We start from the raw sequence: 18,323 nt of genomic DNA, 5'->3' as shown, positions 1-18,323 counted from the left end.
GCTTAATATTAGCAGAAAGAATCCACTTACCCTGATTTCATTTGGCATTTTGTCACATGTTTGCCTTTATTGATTCTCAACAATTCCTACATGCTCTTTCGTCTTTCTTTTCAGTGATTTAGCTTTGATTGATCCTTTGTAGCCAGTCATTTTAAATAATATAATAGTCCCTCAGGATTAGCCCTGGTCAGATCAAATATTTCTTTCTGTTATCTTCCTGATTCCTTTTTTTTAAAAAAACACCCTTCTCAGTATTTCTTTTTAGCCCTTCCAAAATTCTTTGCGGCTTTGCTCTCCATTCCAAATCTTGCATGAAGACACTATCCAGTTTTCAATGCTGATTCTACTACAGGTTGTGCTTGACTTATGGCCACAATTGAGACCCAATTTATGTTGCTAAGCGAGACATTTGTTAAGTGAGTTTTGCCCCATTTTATGACCTTTCTTGCTTACATTCGTTAAGCGAATTATTGCAGTTGTCAAGTTAGGGATTATTGGGTTAAAGTGATACACTTCAAAAGACCCAGCCGATGCGTCCAATGAGTTCCCAGAATTCCCCAGCTGACATGGTCATTCTGGGGAATTCTGGGAATAGAAGATCACACATCTGGAGTAGTCAAAATGGGGTTGAGTTGTTCCAAAGCAATTCATCATTAAAAAATGTCTTCTGTTCACTGGATTGTTAACATTTGGTCCTTAAGGACCAAATGATTAGAACAGGGATTAGAACAGGGATTCTGAATGATTAGAACAGGGATTGTGTTGACCCAGGGTGTGGCACAAAGGCAACACAATCACATAAGTAAGAAAAGTCCCTTTACTATCTCCAACTTTGTCCCCAATGTCCAGGTTACCTTCGGTTGGAGAAAAAAACTCTCCCCAAAACAATCTTTTTGTGGAGGAAATTCAGTCCGAAAACAAAGTACATACAAATTGTAAATAAAAATCCACACAAACCACGCTGCAGTAATTAACTTGACAGGACAGGAGAAGGAATTGCAGACTTGAAGGGCCAGCAAAACACACACAGTTGGGAAGATGCCAGGAACCCAGATAAGCCTCGGCAATACCAGATAATTCATGATTTGCTCTCAACAGTTTGCTGTGTGCAACTTCCCTTTTTAAACACTGTATTCCCAGCTGCAGCTAATGAAGGGAATCAGGGCCCTTTCCTCCCCCATAAGCCACGCAACTCATGTTGTTCCCTTCTCCATTCCTCCCTGTGTGCCCTAGGATGAAGAGGGGGTGGGCCTGTCCTCTCTCCCTTGCTCTACCTCTCCCTTGCTCTGCCCAGCCAGACTTTGCCCTTCCCCAGTTTCTTCCACAGCCAACAGAGCCACACTCCCACTCCCTGTCAGTGCTTGGCCTCCCCCTCCGAATCAGATTCTGAAAGGGGCATGACAGGGGTCTCCAAACTTGGCAGCATTAAGACTTGTGGACTTCAACTCCCAGAATTCTGGGAATTGAAGTTCACATGTCCTAAAGTTGCCAAGTTTGGAGTCCTCTGGATTAGAATACCAATAAAGCATTCATTCTGTTTGGAATATTCTACCTTTGTGTCACCTTTGTTAGGCAGTTATGGATTCTACTTGATTGCAGGCATATATAGCCATGTATTGTGACTGGTTCTCTTTTTGTCCCTCCTTGATGGTTTCTCCCATATTTATCTTCCAAAACATTCTGAAAATCACCTCTGCGTCCGAGTCCTTCTGAGATTGTCACAACAGTGGCATCTCTTTCATCAAGATGCATTCTCAAGGCTATTTCTCTATAAGGGTTTTGTGTGTGTGAAAAATAATCCTGAGGGGGTTTCCAAAAATATTGTATTCTCTTTGCAACCCTCCGATGATTCTTACCTGTGACTTCATCACAATACATTTATTTAAGGACAGAAAAAACCCAAATTAGTAGCATAATTTCGATGTTCTTAGGAAACGACAATCTGGAAGCACCTCAGGTGAGATTCACAGCTTGAACCTAAGCCAGCATATGGTGTTGTATGAATCTAGCCATTGTAAATTGTAAACAGTGGTTTATAGCTAAATGTATTCATGATGGCTTAATGGTTTAATGTTAAATCAAGACATGACTGAATGCACTGTCAGAAACTGTTATTCTGTATTAAGTTGTGCATTGTACATTCAAAAGAACTTTCAGCCAAGCAACAGAGTCACTTTATCAATGAGATGGATGGCATATACATTTAACGAATACATTTAATAAATAAAAATAATACATTACTCCCCCCTCCCCCCCAGTATGTTAAAAGAATTATTTTCAGAAATGTTATGAAATGCTGCTTGGGCTATTTGGTGGAATTTTAAGCTGCTCTATTTATTTTTTAAATATTTGGTTTTAGTTATAGCTTTGCATTGGGGAACTAATTATTGTCAGCTTCTTCAAGTTCCACTTTCTAAACTCAAAACAGAATTTTAAACTAGCAGCTTGGAAAATCTTTTGTGACCCTCAGACCTAAAGACCATTTTGCAATGTCTGGCTGAGGCTCCCCCAATCGGATATTCTTCAAACATGCTGGACTACAATTCCCATTCTTCTTGATTACCGTGGCACTTTGCCAAACCAGCTTGGCAACAAGGAAGATGTAATCTTTATGGAGGCATCAGCTTAGATAAGATGGTCTTATCTAATGAATAATGAAAAAGTGACCTTCCAATTGTAGCTGATGATAACCCATTTATCAGCATTCTCTTAGAATGAGGGATGTGGGCAGTTATAGTCCAGTTCTGGATGCAAGATCAGAAATCTCACATCCCTGATTCTGGGTAAGAGTCTTATTTCTGGTGTTGGGTGTGGCTGGAGTGCAAGCACGAGACCTGCCAATTTGTCCTCTGTCACAATTCTGCACAAATGCACAGCCCTAAAGTCTTGAATTATGCATGAGAATAAAATGGACAAGGGGAAGATGTTTCTCTCCTCCCAAAACACTAGCATCAGAAGATCACCCTATGAAATCTTTGAAAAATCAAGACAGACAAAAAAGAAATAATTCAATTTTGGAATTTGCTACTATGAAATGTTGTGGAAATTAGGTGGCCAATCTTCAGTGTCGTTCCTTGGCCAGACTTGGGTCTAAGATGGACCAAAAGGGAACTTCTTTCTTTAATCAGAAGAAAGGACCCCAGGATATAGGACTAGGGGAAATATTTAGACCCTTGGTTACAATTTTCCATTTATTTAAATGTATTAACAATGAACAATACTGTAGGATAGATAGATAGATAGATAGATAGATAGATAGATAGATAGATAGATAGATAGATAGATATGCCAGGAAAGATAGATAGATGGATAGATGGATAGATGGATAGATGGATGGATGGATGGATAGATAGATAGATGTGGATGGATGGATAGAAAGATGGATAGATGGATAGACAGAAAAATATATAATCTTATTTAATTAGATTAGTTAAGAACATGGAATTGCCTAATAAAAAAAGCTAAATTGGCCATTGTTTTTTCTTTTTCCCTCCTAGATCTCATTCTATACCAAGATGAAATCCATCGCCATGAATATCTTCCTTTCTCTGTTGATTGGTAAATGCTTGTCATTCTTCTTCATCTTTGGTCTTCTCTGGGGAGCAGGGGTGTCAAACTCGCTGTCTTCACGGCATCGTCATGTGACGTATCAGGACTTCCCCCCACTTCACTAAATCGGGTGGGGGTGGAGCCAGCATGTGACACATCCAACCCTTGACCAGCGAGTTTGTCACCCCTGATTTAAAAGTATTTTGGGGAATCTGTCAGGTGCAAAAGGTCAGGTCTACCCAACTAAACTGATTTATTGCCTATATGCACAGGAGTCTTCCCAACTAACAATTAGCACTTGCTTGGTATTAGATAAGGTTCAGAGGAGTTTATGGTGGGTTGGGCTTAGTTTGCTTGTGGCTATGTAAGGATTCTAGGCAGATCCCTTTTTAATTCTGCCTCCAGGTTCTGCCAGTCCTTCTGACCTTTCTCATAAATCTGCAGTGACAGAGATAGCTCCCTTCACCTTGGGGGTAGGCTAATGTCCAACTTTTATCCCTAATTCTATTTCTCCCAATGGTTGGTGGTCTCACATCTCTGGTTGCACAAAGCAAAGAACAACTTCAGCAACCAGTTTTCTTAAGTTATAAGCAGTGTACTTGCCATTGGAAAGAGATAACACATACCCCCACATCACCTTTTTAGATGCTTCTCTGAGGCGGAGCCTTTCCTCAGACGAGATCCAACTACCACAGTAGATTTGTAGAAGCTGGATTTGAAAGTTAATATTTACCATCCATTTCAGAGGTGGCATTCAGCAGGTTCTGACCAATTCTGGAGAACTGGTAGCAGAAATTTTGAGTAGTTCAGAGAACTGGCAAATACACCTCTAGCTGGCTCTGCCCCCATCTATTCTCTGCCTCCCGAGTCCCAGCTGACCAGGTGGGTCTTCCTTTGTTGCCTTGCACAGGAGAACAGAGCTGGAAATCGGGTGGGAAGGGAATGGGGATTTTGCAGTATCCTTCCCCTGCCACGCCCACCAAGCCACACCACACCGCATCCACAGAACCAGTAGTAAAAATTTTTTGAATCCCACCACTGAATTCCATTTCCAAAAATTTAGAATGCTTATCTCATGTGGCTAAGCCAATCACGAGAAGAGAGGCGTAGTCATTCATGAGATTGGTCCTTTGGGACATGACATGAGGGAGTTGGGGTCCTGAGAAAATTGGGCAGTGTGTTTGGACTACTAGGGCTGCATATCATTAAACCACTGGTTTTGAATGAATGTTTTAAGAACCAATGAGTGCCCTCACCTACTCAGTGAACGATGTAGTGCAGAAGAGACGTGGAGAAAGGATTGTCTCTTCTCTATTACATTCTCTTCTCAATAGCATCTTTAGAATTGGGAGGCAAAAATTGAGGCCTGTATTTTTTTAACATCACTTGAGAATTATTTTTTTTCCACCTCATGTTTGCAGGGTTCCCTGTTCTGAAGGCAAGTGACCTTAAAGGTGAGTAACTTCATAAGCTGATGTCTCGGAGCTTCCTATAAACTGGGCAGAAGACCACTTCAAAATTCTACTGAAGATAGCATTAGCACTTAGACTTATATACTGCTTTACAGTGCTTACTCTAAGCAGTTTATAGAGTCAGCCTATTGCCCCTAACAATTTTGGGTCCTCATTTTACCCACCTCGAAAGGATGGAAGGCTGAGTCAAAACCTTGAGCCTGGTGAGATTTGAACTGCCAAATTGCAGGCAGCTAGCAATCGGCAGAAATAGCCTGCAGTACTGCACTCAAACCACTGTGCCACCATAGCTCATTGTGAAAAACTAGACCAGGGATCCCAAACTCTTCATCTCATTGATGCCATCTTGATTCGTCAACCCCTAAACATTTATTATACAAAATAATTTAATAAATACTGTACTACTTTTAATTCATAGCGCTATGAATAACAACCCCTTGGATATCCCATTGACAGTTGGGTGTGGGTGGGGTTCAATACTGACCACTTGGAAGATCTCTGAAGTAGACTATAGAGGTCCCTGCTCAGCTTCAGTAGAGTTTCTAGATGGGTGTTAGCGGTGGTGGGTTTGGAGAGATTTCTTTCAAGCCAGAGGAAATCCTTCAAGGCATCATTGAGTTCAGTCAACAGGGATTAAGATGCGCTGATCTGCAGTAGGTTATTCCTGAGGGTCCTTTGAGTGACACGTCTGAGGAAGCGAGATATAAGAGTGGACAGGAAGCAAAACAGAGCTAAGACAGGAAGATTTACAATCTCAATAAGGTATGGGGAAACAGGTCCTCCAGATGTTTCCAAAATCACCTTCAGTGCCATTGTCTATGTTGGCTTTTATAGTTAGCGTTGCAGCTCAGCAACATTTGCAGAGCTATGCTCAAGAATAAAGCAAGGTTCATACCCTTGCAATTTTGCATTTAAACAAAACACGATGAACATATTTGGAACTTCGGGTTTCTGTCTTAGGCCTAAAGATATTTATCCATGTAGTAGGCTGTGTTGCTATTATCCTTCTCATCCTTCTCATCTTCTCATCTTCTCATCTCTCCTCCCTATAGTATCTATCATTATCACTTATAGTCGTAGGTATCCTATGATTAATGATTGTAACTGTGATGCATGATATATGACAGTGATGGCAATGATGCCATAGTTTCACCATCATGGATATATGACCTATCACTTTGTTGTTTGTATGTACACTGAGAGCTTATGCACTGGAGACCAATTCCTTGTGTGTCCAATCACACTTGGCCAACAATGGATTCTATTCTACTGTACATAGCCTGGAATCCTTTGCTATTTGCCTACCTAGAGTTGCAGATCCCAGGCAAACAGAACGTTAACTCTCTTTCTTTTCCTTTATCCAGATCAAGACAACCCCTTTGATTATGGTAAGTATATCTTATTCTCCGCCATGTTTTCATAGTGTGTGTGTAGAAGTAGGGCTTATAGAAAGGAGGAAGCAATATGGGGAAAAATAGAATAGAATAGAATGGAATGGAATGGAATGCAATGGAATGCAATGCAATGCAATGCAGTGCAATGCAATAGAATATTGTACCCCATCAAAGCCTCTTTCCCACATCTATATATTCGTGTGGCTTATTTTGTATGCATTTCCTTCAAGAATGTTATTTTTTTTCCCCTTTCCACCAAAATGCCCCCTAAAGACAAACTCTCCCTTTCTTAGCCAGCCGCAATTCTTCAGCCCAGGGGAAAGCTGTCCTCACTTTTTTGCTTGTGAAGTGGGTGGTATTGAAATGAGCAAGAAAGGCTTTTGCTGCTAATCTCGAACAAGTCTCAACGGCCTCCTTTCTCTTCCAGATTGGGAGTCGCTCCGTATTGGTGGTTTGGTCTTTGCAGGCATTCTGTGTTTTCTGGGAATTGTTATCCTCCTGAGTAAGTGGGAACAACAATGAGGGGAAAGAGAAGAATTCGGGGAGACGGGGGTGGGTGGGGAAGGCTGGCTGTGTCAGAGAGCTGGCTGTGTTTTTCCTTTGCTCTCCCCATTCGTTTTTTCTTTTGCTCTTTCTCCCTCCCTCCTTCTTTCTCCCCCTTTTCTCCCTCCCCTCCCTTTCTTCCTCCCTCCCTCTTTCTCTCTCCCCTCCTCCCTCCCCTCTTTCTCCCTCCCTCCCTATTTCTCTCCCTCCCTCCCCTCTTTCTCCCTCCCTCCTCCTTTCTCCCCCTCCCTCCCTCCTCTTTTCCCCCTCCCTCCCTCTTTCTCTCTCCCCTCCCCCTCCTCTCCTCCCTTTCCCTCTTCTCTCCCTCCTTTTCTCTCCCTCTTCCCTCCCCTCCCTCCCTCTTTCCCTCCCTCCCTTTCGCTCTCTCCCCTCTCCCTCCTTCTCTCCCTTTCCTCTCCCTCCATTTCTCTCCCTCTCCTCTCCCTTCCCTCTCCCTTTCCCCCCTTTTCTCTCCCTCACCCTCCTCTCTCTCTCCCCTCCCCTCAAGTTGTCAAGCCAAAGAGAGGTCTGCTATTTTTAGAAGTAATTTGATCTGTAAGCCTTTCGGTCTACCTTAGAGGATGCAAATACTTTAAATAGATTTACACCCACCCCAAACACCAAGAATTAACCACAGCCACCCCAAGACTTTTAGCTGCCTGAGGTCAAGGACTCCCGTTTGTTTAAACACAACGTCTCCTTTCATCGTTGTGGGGCAGGAAATTATATGAGGGCGATCGTGAATGGCTGGGTGAAATACATAAGCCTTCCAAAGAGGAATCACCGGGAGCTCAGAACTACTACAGGTAGTTCTTGACTTACAACAGTTCATTCAGTGGCCGTTCGAAGTTACAACGGTGCTTAAAAAAGTGACTTGTGACTGTTTTTCACACTTACGACCGGGGTAGCTTCCCCATGGTTATGTGATCCAAATTCAGGCACTTGGCAGCTGACTCATATTTATGAGGGTTACCGTGTCCTGCCGTCATGTGATCACTTTTTGATGTAGGGTCTCCTGCTTGGGCGGGGGGTTGGACTAGTTGACCTACAAGGTCCTTTCCAACTCTGATTGTTATCTGTAATACGAGTTGGTTTCTCCCTCGACCTATTCATAAGACCCCCGCCCCCACCTCCCAGTGCAATCATTGGCAATGAAACAAATGTGTGTCAATCAACCTCACAATGTTTCTGATCGCTTTCCCATTAACTCTGATTTTTCAGAGCTGAGATTGGGGGTACATGACACATAACTGATTTGAACAATTCCTAGGATTCATGAGACAAACCTAGTTTGGGCTATTGGACAGACAACAATTCCTTTCGGGACCGATTCACATCAGCAGCTAGATTCACATTCTCCAACATGCCATGATGTAGATCTCTTGGCTTTGGCTCAGCCATGGTGAAACACAATTATGGCTTAACTAATCCACCATAGCTAACCATAACACAGCTAACCTAGCAACCCCTTTTACATTACTACTCTTTTTGCATTTTAGTATTTTAACGACCGTGGGCCTCAGTTTTAAGGATGGATATTATAGTATAGATAGGCCATGTGTAACTGACCGATTGGATGCCAAATTGTGATTTTAATATGCGTTATTTATTAGTTTATTCTAGAATTCTTCGCTGGATATTCCTTGAGTGTTTTTATTTGTTCTGGTAATCTTTGACTGTAATAAACATTGGTTTGATTTGAATTATGGTTTAACATAGGATAGGAATCTGGCCAATAACTTCCATATGCAAAGTGCGTTTTAAGAGTTGCAGCAGAACCCCAGTCTCTTCTGGAATGGAGCCCAGGTCTATCTAGTCCAGTGTTTCCCAACTTCAGCCATTTTGAGATACGTGGACTTCAACTCCCAGAAATCTGGCTGAGGAATTCTGGGAGTTGAAGTCCACTTTCCTTAAAGTTGCCAAGGTTGGGAAACATTGATCTTACCCATAGAGCAGAGGCCTCCAAACTTGGCAACTTTAAGATTTGTGGAGTTCAACTCCCAGAATCCCTCAACTAATCATGATGGCTGGGCAATTCTGGGAGTGGAAGTTCACAAGCCTTAAAGTTGCCATGTTTGGAGACTCCTGCCATAGAGTATTGCAACAGAGTGGCTCTCCTGCTTCCTACTAGATGTTTTGTAGATGCTCTAGGAAGACGCAAGAACTGAAGCTGTTTTGCCTGTTAAACTGTCTTAGATGTGTCAGCTGTCCTGGGTGGTTTTTTGCCTCCTTTTCTCTTTTTAATTATTGCTCTTCTCATCCCTCCCCACCAGGTGGAAAGTGCAAATGCAAGCCCAAAAAGAAAAGCAGGTAAGAGATCTTTCCCTAAAACAGCCGTGGGGGCATGTTAAGACGGATTGGAAGGGGTGGTGTCCTGTTAAGACAGTGTTTCTCAACCTTGGCACCTTTAAGATGTGTGGACTTCAACTCCCAGAATTCCCCAGCCAGCATGGCATTCTGGGAGTTGAAGCCCACTCTATACATATTAAAAGTTGCAAGATTGAGAAACACAGGGTTTTAAGCTCACTTGGGTAAGCACCTTGGGCTTCACGCTCATTTGGGACAAGAGCGATGCTGAATCTCCTTTCCAAAAATGAGAAGGAGGAGTGAGGATTCTTGGCTCCAGCTTCCTTAACCTCAATTTTCCCCCCTCTCTTTTAGCACGCAGATCAGTGGGGCACCAAAACAACCCCTTGCAGGTAAGAGAACCTGCGGAGGATTCTGTGTGGATAAAGAATTGCCCTCCCTCTTTCCTGAGTCAAATTTTTATGTGGGGCGGGGGGGAAAAACCATGCCATTTCTCTTACCTAAAATGTGCCTTGTTATTTGGTTTTCTCACCTGTGTCTTCTAGGATCCAGTGAGTGCTGAACGGAGCTCCTTCTCATGTTGCCACCTGCCCTGATTGTTCTGGGTGAAAACGGTTCTCTGCCTGACCAATGAGCCACCATCTTGTTTTGTTGCCTTTTCTTCTTGCATTTGTTTTGTGAAATAAAATCTCATTGCCATTCCCCCAATGTATGAACAACTTTACAATGCAATAGAATTGCTCGGCCACCAGATTAGAGATCCACTTTGTGGGAAGTGGTTGGCTTAACTCTGATTTATTAACTAAACCAGGGGTCGCCAACCTGTTTTGGACCTCAGGGACCACCAAACTCATAATTTTAAATCCCGTGGACAAGAGAACCTGAGAAAATCCACCAAAAGTCTGCAGGAAAATTCCCCACCCCGTTTTCCTACCTATCGATCATTCTTTATTTGGGATCACAGGATACCATCTTCAGCTCCGTTCTCAGGGAGAAGGAGGGAGAGAGAGAGACTTTTGGCTTCATGCAAGGAAAGCAGCAGAAGCAGCAGAAGTCTTTCTTTCGCTCCCCCAAACTCTGCCAGAAATGAATCTTTGTGAGACTTGTCATGCTGGTGCAGCCCCTTGGAGCAGGATGCCTTACAGGGTCCCAAAGATTCATTTCTGGTTGAGTTTGGAGGAGAGAAAAAAAGACTTTTGCTGCTTTCCTTGCATGCAGCCAAAAGCAGAAAAAGAAAGAAGTGGAAAGAAGCAGCCCAGGCATGTGGGGCGAGTGGGGCAAGTTCCCCCCTCCACCCTTTCCCCTCTCCCCTCACTACCTCATGTTGTTTGCAATGCAGCAATGCAAGCCTTGTGTTCTCGCGGGCCATGTGGGCAGCTCAACCTTGTGTTCCCGCGCAGCCTGGATTAATTGCTTTTGGGGTGCTTTTGGGGTGACATTTCTCTGCAGGCCACCAAAATTTTCTCATGGACCACCAGTGGTCCCCGGCCCACTGGTTGGCGACCACTGAACTAAACAAGACCTGGGTTGCATGATGCAGAAGATCAGAAACAAGCAACCTATGTTGACTTAGTCCATTAGTCCTTGATTTATGGGCACAATGGACCCCGTGGTTAAGCACAGTTGTCCAGTTCCATTTTTATGACCTTTTTGCCACAGCTTTTAAACTAATCACTGCGGTTGTTAAGTGAATCATATAGTCACTAATGACTTTGGCTTCCCCCGTTGATTTTGCTGGTGGGAATCCAGCTGGGAAGGTTATAAATGGTGGATCACATGATCCCAGGACATTGCATCCATCATAAATACATGCCAGTTGCCAAGTGCCCAAATGTTGATCATATGACCATGGGGATGCTGTAACGGTTGTGTGAAAACCGGCCATGTCACTTTTTTTTTCATGGTAATGGTCACTAAACAAAGTGTTATAAGTCGAGGACTACCTGTGCTTCATTCTGTACCACTGAGCATATGCCTTGCTCACTTTCTGGATCACCCTTCTGGGCAAACCCTGTCCATGGTGGCTTATTCAATAAATCCTAGTTAAACTGTGGTTTAACATAATATGTCCAAGAGCTGTGTTACCTTTTTCGACTCGGTGTTTCAGTGCTTTGATTGTTGCAAAGAACTTGTATGAAAAGGATTTGGGTTTTTTTTTTTTTGTTTTGCTCCAGTTGTCATTTTAAGGACAGGGGGATCGATCTCCCTCCTTTTGGCTCTGAGTAACTTCCTTGAGCATCTGGAAAGTGGGGACAAGTCCCAACACTCACGAGCCCACAAACCAGAGGTGGTATTCAGCAGGTTCTGTCCAGTTCTGGAGAACTGGTAATGGGACATTTTGAGTAGTTTGGAGAACCAGCAAATCCCACCTCTGATTGGCCCCGCCCCCATGTCTTCTCTGCTTCCTGAGTCCCAGATGATAGGCTGGTCTTCTTTGGTTGCCCTGCACAGGAGAACGGAGCTGGAAAGCAGGTTAGTGGGGTGGGGAGGGAATGGGGATTTTGCAGTATATCCTTCCCCTGCCACGCCCAACAAGCCACGCCCACAGGAACGGGAGTAAAAAAATTTGAATCCCACCACTGCCACAAACAATATATTGACTTTTATTTACAATGTATTGTATGTGGGATGCCACATTGCGAAGGGAAGCCCGTAGAGAAAACCAACATGTCCTTCTAAAGAAACCTTGTGTGGTGTATTTTCTGCCTGAGCTGTGTCTTCCCTCCAGTGCAGCGATAGGAAGGTATACAATAAAGTAACTCCACTCCTAGAAGGAGATTCAATGACTCTGAATAACACGATGGCTATTTACAGGTTGAAAAATTAAACGCCGGACTGTATTCCTTGCAAGTCCATCTCTGTTTCAGCTCACAGTTCTGTCCAGAATGGTTCCCATCTGCCCATTTTGTCGATGAGTCTTTGCACCTCTTAATGTTTGTTCTCTCTCTCTTCCCCCCACCCTCCAAAGTCCTTCTCCGGTCGATCGAGATTTCCTGGGACCCCTTGTTGTGCTTCGGTCGTGTCCCTCCCTGACATAGTTTGATGGCGGACATTGTGTATGTTTATACATCCTTAAACTGGGAAATAGAAAACGCCCATTAAAACATACTGGGTGTAACCAGCAGATGACTGTAATGTTACTTGATGTAGGTGGGCTTTGGAGAAAGTTCCACCGAATGCTGGAAAATGTTAATTGGAAAATGTAGCGCCTGTCTCAGTGAAAGGTTGAGGCAGGCTTCCAGTAAGACTGAGTGGGAGACAGGCCAGTATGTATGGCCTGGGCTGTAAATCCCAGTTAAGATCAAAGTGACTTATTCCTAGGGAAGTAGCAATAGCACTTAGACTTATATACCGCTTTACAGTGCTTTACAGCCCTCTCTAAGCGGTTTACAGAGTCAGCCTATGGCCCCCAACAATTTGGGTCCTCATTTGATCCACCTCGGAAGGATGGAAGGCTGAGTCAACCTTGAGCCTGGTGCGATTTGAACTGGCAAATTGCAGTCAGCCGGCAGTCAGCAGAAGTAGCCTGCAGTACCACACTCTAACCACTGCGCCACCTTGGCTCAAGTATATCATACAAAGCTTATACCATAAGACATTTAAAGAGGTTCCAAGATTCTTTGGCTGTGTTCACACAACATTTTGGGCCGATGATTTGGGATAGCCGAAAAACTCCCCCCATATGATAAGTTAACATCGTGGCCTAGTTTCCACAATAGATTAAGATCCCCCCAAACTGAATCCTAAGCTATCAACTCCATTTGAACAGACCCTGTCGCACTGTGTGAACTCAGCCATGAATTGGTGTTTGCTTTTTTGAGCAGGTACGCATGGGTTACAGTTATCTGATGCACAATTGCACAATATTAAAAAAAAAATGTTTTCAAAAGAAAACAGCCATACAAGCAAGCAGGCAAAATAAGCCAAAAATAAAATAAAAATAAAATGTTTTCAAGAATGCATTAAAAGGGAAGAAGAAAATCCAACCGAATCAACCTCCTCCTTGTTAGGAAATGATAAGAATGGGGGAAAAAAAGAATGGAAATTCTGAGCAATTCTGAAGAGGATTGACCTCTGTATAAAATGAAGAGTTTTGTTGGAGGGGGTTTCTGAGTTAACCCCATTGCAAAACTGCAAACTCTCTCTGCCCTTTCTGGCAATGGCAGCATCCATTTATCATCATCTGACAGGTCAAAAGAAAAGATAAATCTGCTGATTCTGCTGCCACTCAAGTTGCATTTGCTAGTGATTGATTATGGCTCTTAAGTCGCCTAGCTCCCACCTGTTGGCCAGCTGTTATCTCGGGCCAGTGGAGAGGTGCACCCTCAACAGCATCTGCTTCCAATGCTGTCCCCCTAGTGGATGCCTCTGGTACTGCACTTCCCAGGTCTTCTCCTGGGCTGCTTCTCCCTGCGGTAGCTGCCTCCTACCTTCGATCCATGCGCCCCGCCCAGCCCCACTGTCGCTGGGCTCAGGCACTCAGATCAATGATGACGTGGCGATAAATATGTGTCTTGCCCTTGAAGCTGGAGGCTATCAGGAAGTCTTGCTTGTCAACGTTGAGGTGGGCAAAGGAACGCGGGGCCTGAGTGTTGAGCTCCTGGAAGTGCTGGAAGAGGCCAGTGATGGGATCATAGCGGTAGACTTTGCTGAAGGAGTAGTCATTGCCAAGAAAGGCATAGCGATAGCCGGCGATGCTCAGTGGTTGGAAGACCATGGAGCCACGAGAAGGCATCTGCTGGACATCTCGAAACATGGAACCATCCCAGTGCATCACCTGTGGAGAGCAAAAAACAAAAAAAAAGGACTCAAATGCAATTTCTTGAAGATCATTTCAGTAAAAGGGAGTACAGAGCAGTGTTCGGTGCCCCTAAAACCACAGCAAGTCTTATAAAGATGTGAGTGTTATTATGGGGGAAAGGAACCGAATGTTAAGTCCAGACGCAAAGACAATGGGAAAAAAATGAGAGTCAACCAAGAAGAGGGATTTTATTTATTTCTCAGTGAGCAATCTACTTGATTCATAACCGATGACCCATTGGAAAAGAAAAACTGATTTATCTTGACCCAATAAATTAGATTTTTATTGAGCCAAGATTGACCCATATGCCTTGGGCATTTACTCTTCTAGCAAGAATCATGAAGGCATAAACTTAACTTAATGTAGGAACTCATTCAAGTCCCAGAATTTCTACCTGGAGGCCTTATAGTCTAAAGTCAGCAAAGAGAGCACAGGTGAAATTGGGTTAAATAAGCTAACTCTTCCATCCTTCCAATTTGACAATGGGAAGAAGGTACCTGACTCAGTCTCTAAATGGGTCTAGAACCGATACAGTTGCTTTGAGCTTGAAGAGAAAGGACCAAGCGTAATAACCTGCATCCATCTTCTTGCTAGAATAGAATTAAACTGGTACACAATTGTAGTCACACCAACTTCAGATAGCTTATTCTTTGGACCATTGTGTACATATCTATGTGCTATTTATTGTTTGTTCAATTTATCATTGCTTCATCTGCTGATGGGCTTCCACTACAAATGGTAGCGTGACATAATGGCCACCAAAAGTTCTATCATCAGAAGCTCAGATAAACGTTCTGCTTTGCCATATTGAACACTACAGGAATATACATTTGAATAAGGTTGTGTAAACCATCAAAGGTCAGCTCCTTATGGGTTAATTGAAGACTGCCCAATCTTTTACTCAAAATCTTGCATCAAGGAGACAGGATGGCAACATTTGCATTCTGAGCAGCCGGTACCATATGTTAAGTAGTTTCAACTATTGTAGGCTTTTCTGATGATGGGTAGAAATTGGGGATATTTAATAGACAAATTTCTAAAAAAGTCAAATATATAATATTGCACATTCTTACTGCAGCCAGAATAACCTTTGCACAGTGTTGGAAACAAGCAGATATTCCAACAGAGGAAATGGTTATTCAGAAGATAACAGCCTGTGCAGAGATGGATAAGTTAACCTTAGCACTTAAGGAAAAAGAAACATCAAAATATTATAGAAGCTGGGAATGCTGGTATGATTGGATAGAACAAAAATAGAAAATATATTAGTAAACAACGTAAAATGTAAAAGAGGTAGTAATTATATATTTGTAATAAGATGTATTTGTAAATTTATCACCAATATTGATAACAAACAAGGAACCATAGACTGTCGATAGTAGAATTGTTAGTTTTTAATCATTTTCTTTTTTCCTTTTTCTTTTTTTTTTCTGTGTGTTGTGTATGTGTTTGTTTGATATTTTAGTTCTATAAAATAAAGTTTGTTTGTTTTTAAAAAAAGAAAATTAACATCCAACATACCTGGAGGTTACTTCTAGATCTGTCCAGCCTTCAGGACCTCAATTGTAATAACTTGTAATTATCACTGAGGTAATATTTTTGATTGGCAGCAGGCAAAATTAATAGTTTTCACCAAGCACAAATATATTTCCCTACAGGCTATGTTCAAAACAGGTTTACTTGAAAATACCACCAGATACTAAGGCCCACATATGTTCACTTATAACCTCTGATCCGCAAACCACAGTGGTTGGATTCCCCCAACACGCTAGGCCAAATAGCCTCATTTCTGGAGGTTGCAGACAGTGGTGGGATTCAAATTTTTTTTACTACAGGTTCTGTGGGCATAGCTTGGTGAGCATGGGAAGGGAAGGATCCTGCAAAATCTCCATTCCCTCCCCACTCCACTAACCTGCTTTCCAGCTCTGTTCTCCTGTGCAGGGCAACAAAAGTAGACCCAGCCAATCAGCTGGGACTTGGGAGGCAGAGAAGAGATGGGGGCGGGGCCAGTCAGAGGTGGGATTTGCCTACTACTCAAAATTTCTGCTACTGGTTCTCCAGAACTGGTCAGAACCTGCTGAATACCATCTCCAGTTGTAGATGCACCACATTAGGGCTCGGTGAAATGTGTGAGCCCAGTGAAGCAGGTACAGTACTAACCAACCACCCCAACTTCCAACCTCACCTTGGAATCTCCAAGGAACCGCGTCAGACAAATGTACACGTCTTCCTTGACCTTGAAATGCTTGACAGCGTAGACATCATCCATATCAGGAATGTCCGTACGGCGCACAAATTGCTGCTTGTTCCACTGATAGACGACCGGGCGCTGAGAGCTGCTGGCCAAGATGAGGTGGGGCTTGCCCGCGATCTCCAGGAATTCGGCATCCGTGTCACGATACCAAGAATGCAAAGACTGGTGGGAATAGAAGCCGTGACCATTCCAGCGATACAATGTGGTCGAGCCGGCCTTGGAACTGTCAGCCATGATGAAATACCAGTCTCCCTCCATTCGGAAGACCTCGATGTCATTGGGCTTGCGGATGCGTGAGCTCTCAATGACCTGGGTGTGCAGGAACTGTCCTGTAGCTTCATGTCGCTTGTAGATGTGGGACCCTCTGAAGAGCTGAGCGACAACCACAAAGAGTTCGCCTTCAATCACCAAGGGTTTGCAGGCCACAGTGGAAGAACCTGGGAAGGAGAAAGGTGAAGTCACTAAACTGTGATGCTGGAAGCCTTCTTACATTACAGCTATCTATTTAATTACCATTAACTCGTTACATTAATTGTCTTAATTATGACATCATCCTTGACTAGAAGAGTTCCAAGGTCCCTTCTAGCTCTATTCTGATTGGTTGATTGGATCTGTACTGGCGAAGGATGTGGACCAAGAATATCATACCATCCAAGTAAACAGTTCTTGATACCTTGGTTCCTGCTATCCTACTCAGTTTTGAGACAATTCAGGAAGAGATCTATTTGTTTTGGGGGTGTGAGAAATTCTTCTAATAGTGTGCTATTATTTTTTTTTCCTGCCCAAATTTCAGTGGGAATTTATTCCCCCTCTTTTACTATCAAATGGCAATATTTGACGGGTGCAAAAAAATCAGCATGAAGCATAGAAGATTTATTCAAGCCTATACACAACAACCTGGTTAACTAAAGTTTAATACTAAATTAGCGCCAGATAAAGGTCAGCGGAATTCAGGATGGGCTGGGTTTGGAGTACTTGAGGGAATGCAAGGACTCTAAGCAGATGACACACTTAACTCCACCCTCCAGCTCTGCCTACTCTTTTCCTACAACAGTGTTGTAAATCTCTGGGGGGGTGTGTGTGTGTATCTAGGAGAGGATTAGAGCTAAGTACAGACCACCGCTTAAAGACCTACAAACTACAGAGAAAGTTGACAGGCATAAAAAGGAAGAGAAGGCAGCTCCTTATTCATTATGGGATGTAGCTTGGTGCTGCTGAACGATACTCACTATATGTTTCTGAACAATGAAGGAAATGTCTCCACCAGAGGTGGCATTCAGCAGGTTCTGACCAATTCTGGAGAACCGGTAGCAGAAATTTTTAGTAGTTCGGGGAACCAGCAAATACCACCTCTGACTGGAGATTTTACAGTATCCTTCCCCTGCCACGCCCACCAAGCCCATAGAACCAGTAGCAAAAAAAAATTGAATCCTACCACTGGTCTCCACCTAGTAATGCTGGCAGGAGAAAAGTGATTGTGTTGTGCATTTCTGGGTTTCTTACCATTGATAGTGGCATAGCTGCGAAACTTCCCAGTCACGTGGTCCCACTCCAAGAAGTTGCACCGTCCAGTAAAGGGCTGTGCAATCACCAAATTCTCTTCATCGTGGTAGACGAACGTTTCTATTGAGAGAGACTGCTCTGGCAAAGTGTCAAAGAGGACAAGTTCTGTGGGGAGGAAGGTGGAGATTAGCATTTGATCAGGAGTGGAATCTCGCAACCCTGGTGGTCTTCAACTATTTAGACCCATTCGGCAGCCTGCAATGCAATGAATTAATAAATACATTTATTTCTGCAAGGGCTGATGCTCTGTTTAAATCAGGGGTGTCCAACCTTGGCAACTTTAAGACTGGTGGACTTCAACTCCCAGAATTCCTCAGCCAGCTTTGCTGGCTGAGGAATTCTGGGAGTTGAAGTCCACCAATCTTAAAGTTGCCATGGTTGGACACCCCTGCTTTAAAGGTCCCACTCATTATGACTTGTTTTGCTATGCCTTGTGGCTG

General features: G+C 43.3%; 2 protein-coding genes across 3 annotated transcripts in view; one reads left to right on the top strand and one right to left on the bottom strand.

The window, feature by feature from the left end:
• LOC113448178 (FXYD domain-containing ion transport regulator 3) overlaps positions 1-11,329 on the top strand; it is a 26,988-nt gene extending 15,659 nt beyond the window's left edge. For both annotated transcript variants that reach the window (XM_087939920.1, XM_026718772.2), the window contains 7 exons: positions 3,498-3,558; positions 4,971-5,003; positions 6,386-6,409; positions 6,843-6,917; positions 9,232-9,268; positions 9,620-9,657; positions 9,811-11,329. In XM_087939920.1, the coding sequence (XP_087796046.1) occupies positions 3,516-3,558; positions 4,971-5,003; positions 6,386-6,409; positions 6,843-6,917; positions 9,232-9,268; positions 9,620-9,657; positions 9,811-9,827 (267 nt within the window). In that variant the 5' untranslated portion in view covers positions 3,498-3,515 and the 3' untranslated portion in view covers positions 9,828-11,329. The remainder of the gene's footprint in view (positions 1-3,497; positions 3,559-4,970; positions 5,004-6,385; positions 6,410-6,842; positions 6,918-9,231; positions 9,269-9,619; positions 9,658-9,810) is intronic.
• LGI4 (leucine rich repeat LGI family member 4) overlaps positions 10,989-18,323 on the bottom strand; it is a 20,723-nt gene continuing 13,388 nt past the window's right edge. The window contains exons 7-9 of the mRNA XM_026718760.2: positions 17,824-17,988; positions 16,252-16,757; positions 10,989-14,042 (exon numbers count right to left, since the gene is read on the bottom strand). Coding sequence (XP_026574545.1) covers positions 13,737-14,042; positions 16,252-16,757; positions 17,824-17,988 — 977 coding nt within the window. The 3' untranslated portion in view covers positions 10,989-13,736. The remainder of the gene's footprint in view (positions 14,043-16,251; positions 16,758-17,823; positions 17,989-18,323) is intronic.

Source organism: Pseudonaja textilis, chromosome 10 (genome assembly GCF_049901715.1).
Source record: "Pseudonaja textilis isolate UNSWEBS1 chromosome 10, rPseTex1.2, whole genome shotgun sequence".
Taxonomy (NCBI): domain Eukaryota; kingdom Metazoa; phylum Chordata; class Lepidosauria; order Squamata; family Elapidae; genus Pseudonaja; species Pseudonaja textilis.
This window is presented reverse-complemented; position numbering and strand designations above follow the sequence as displayed.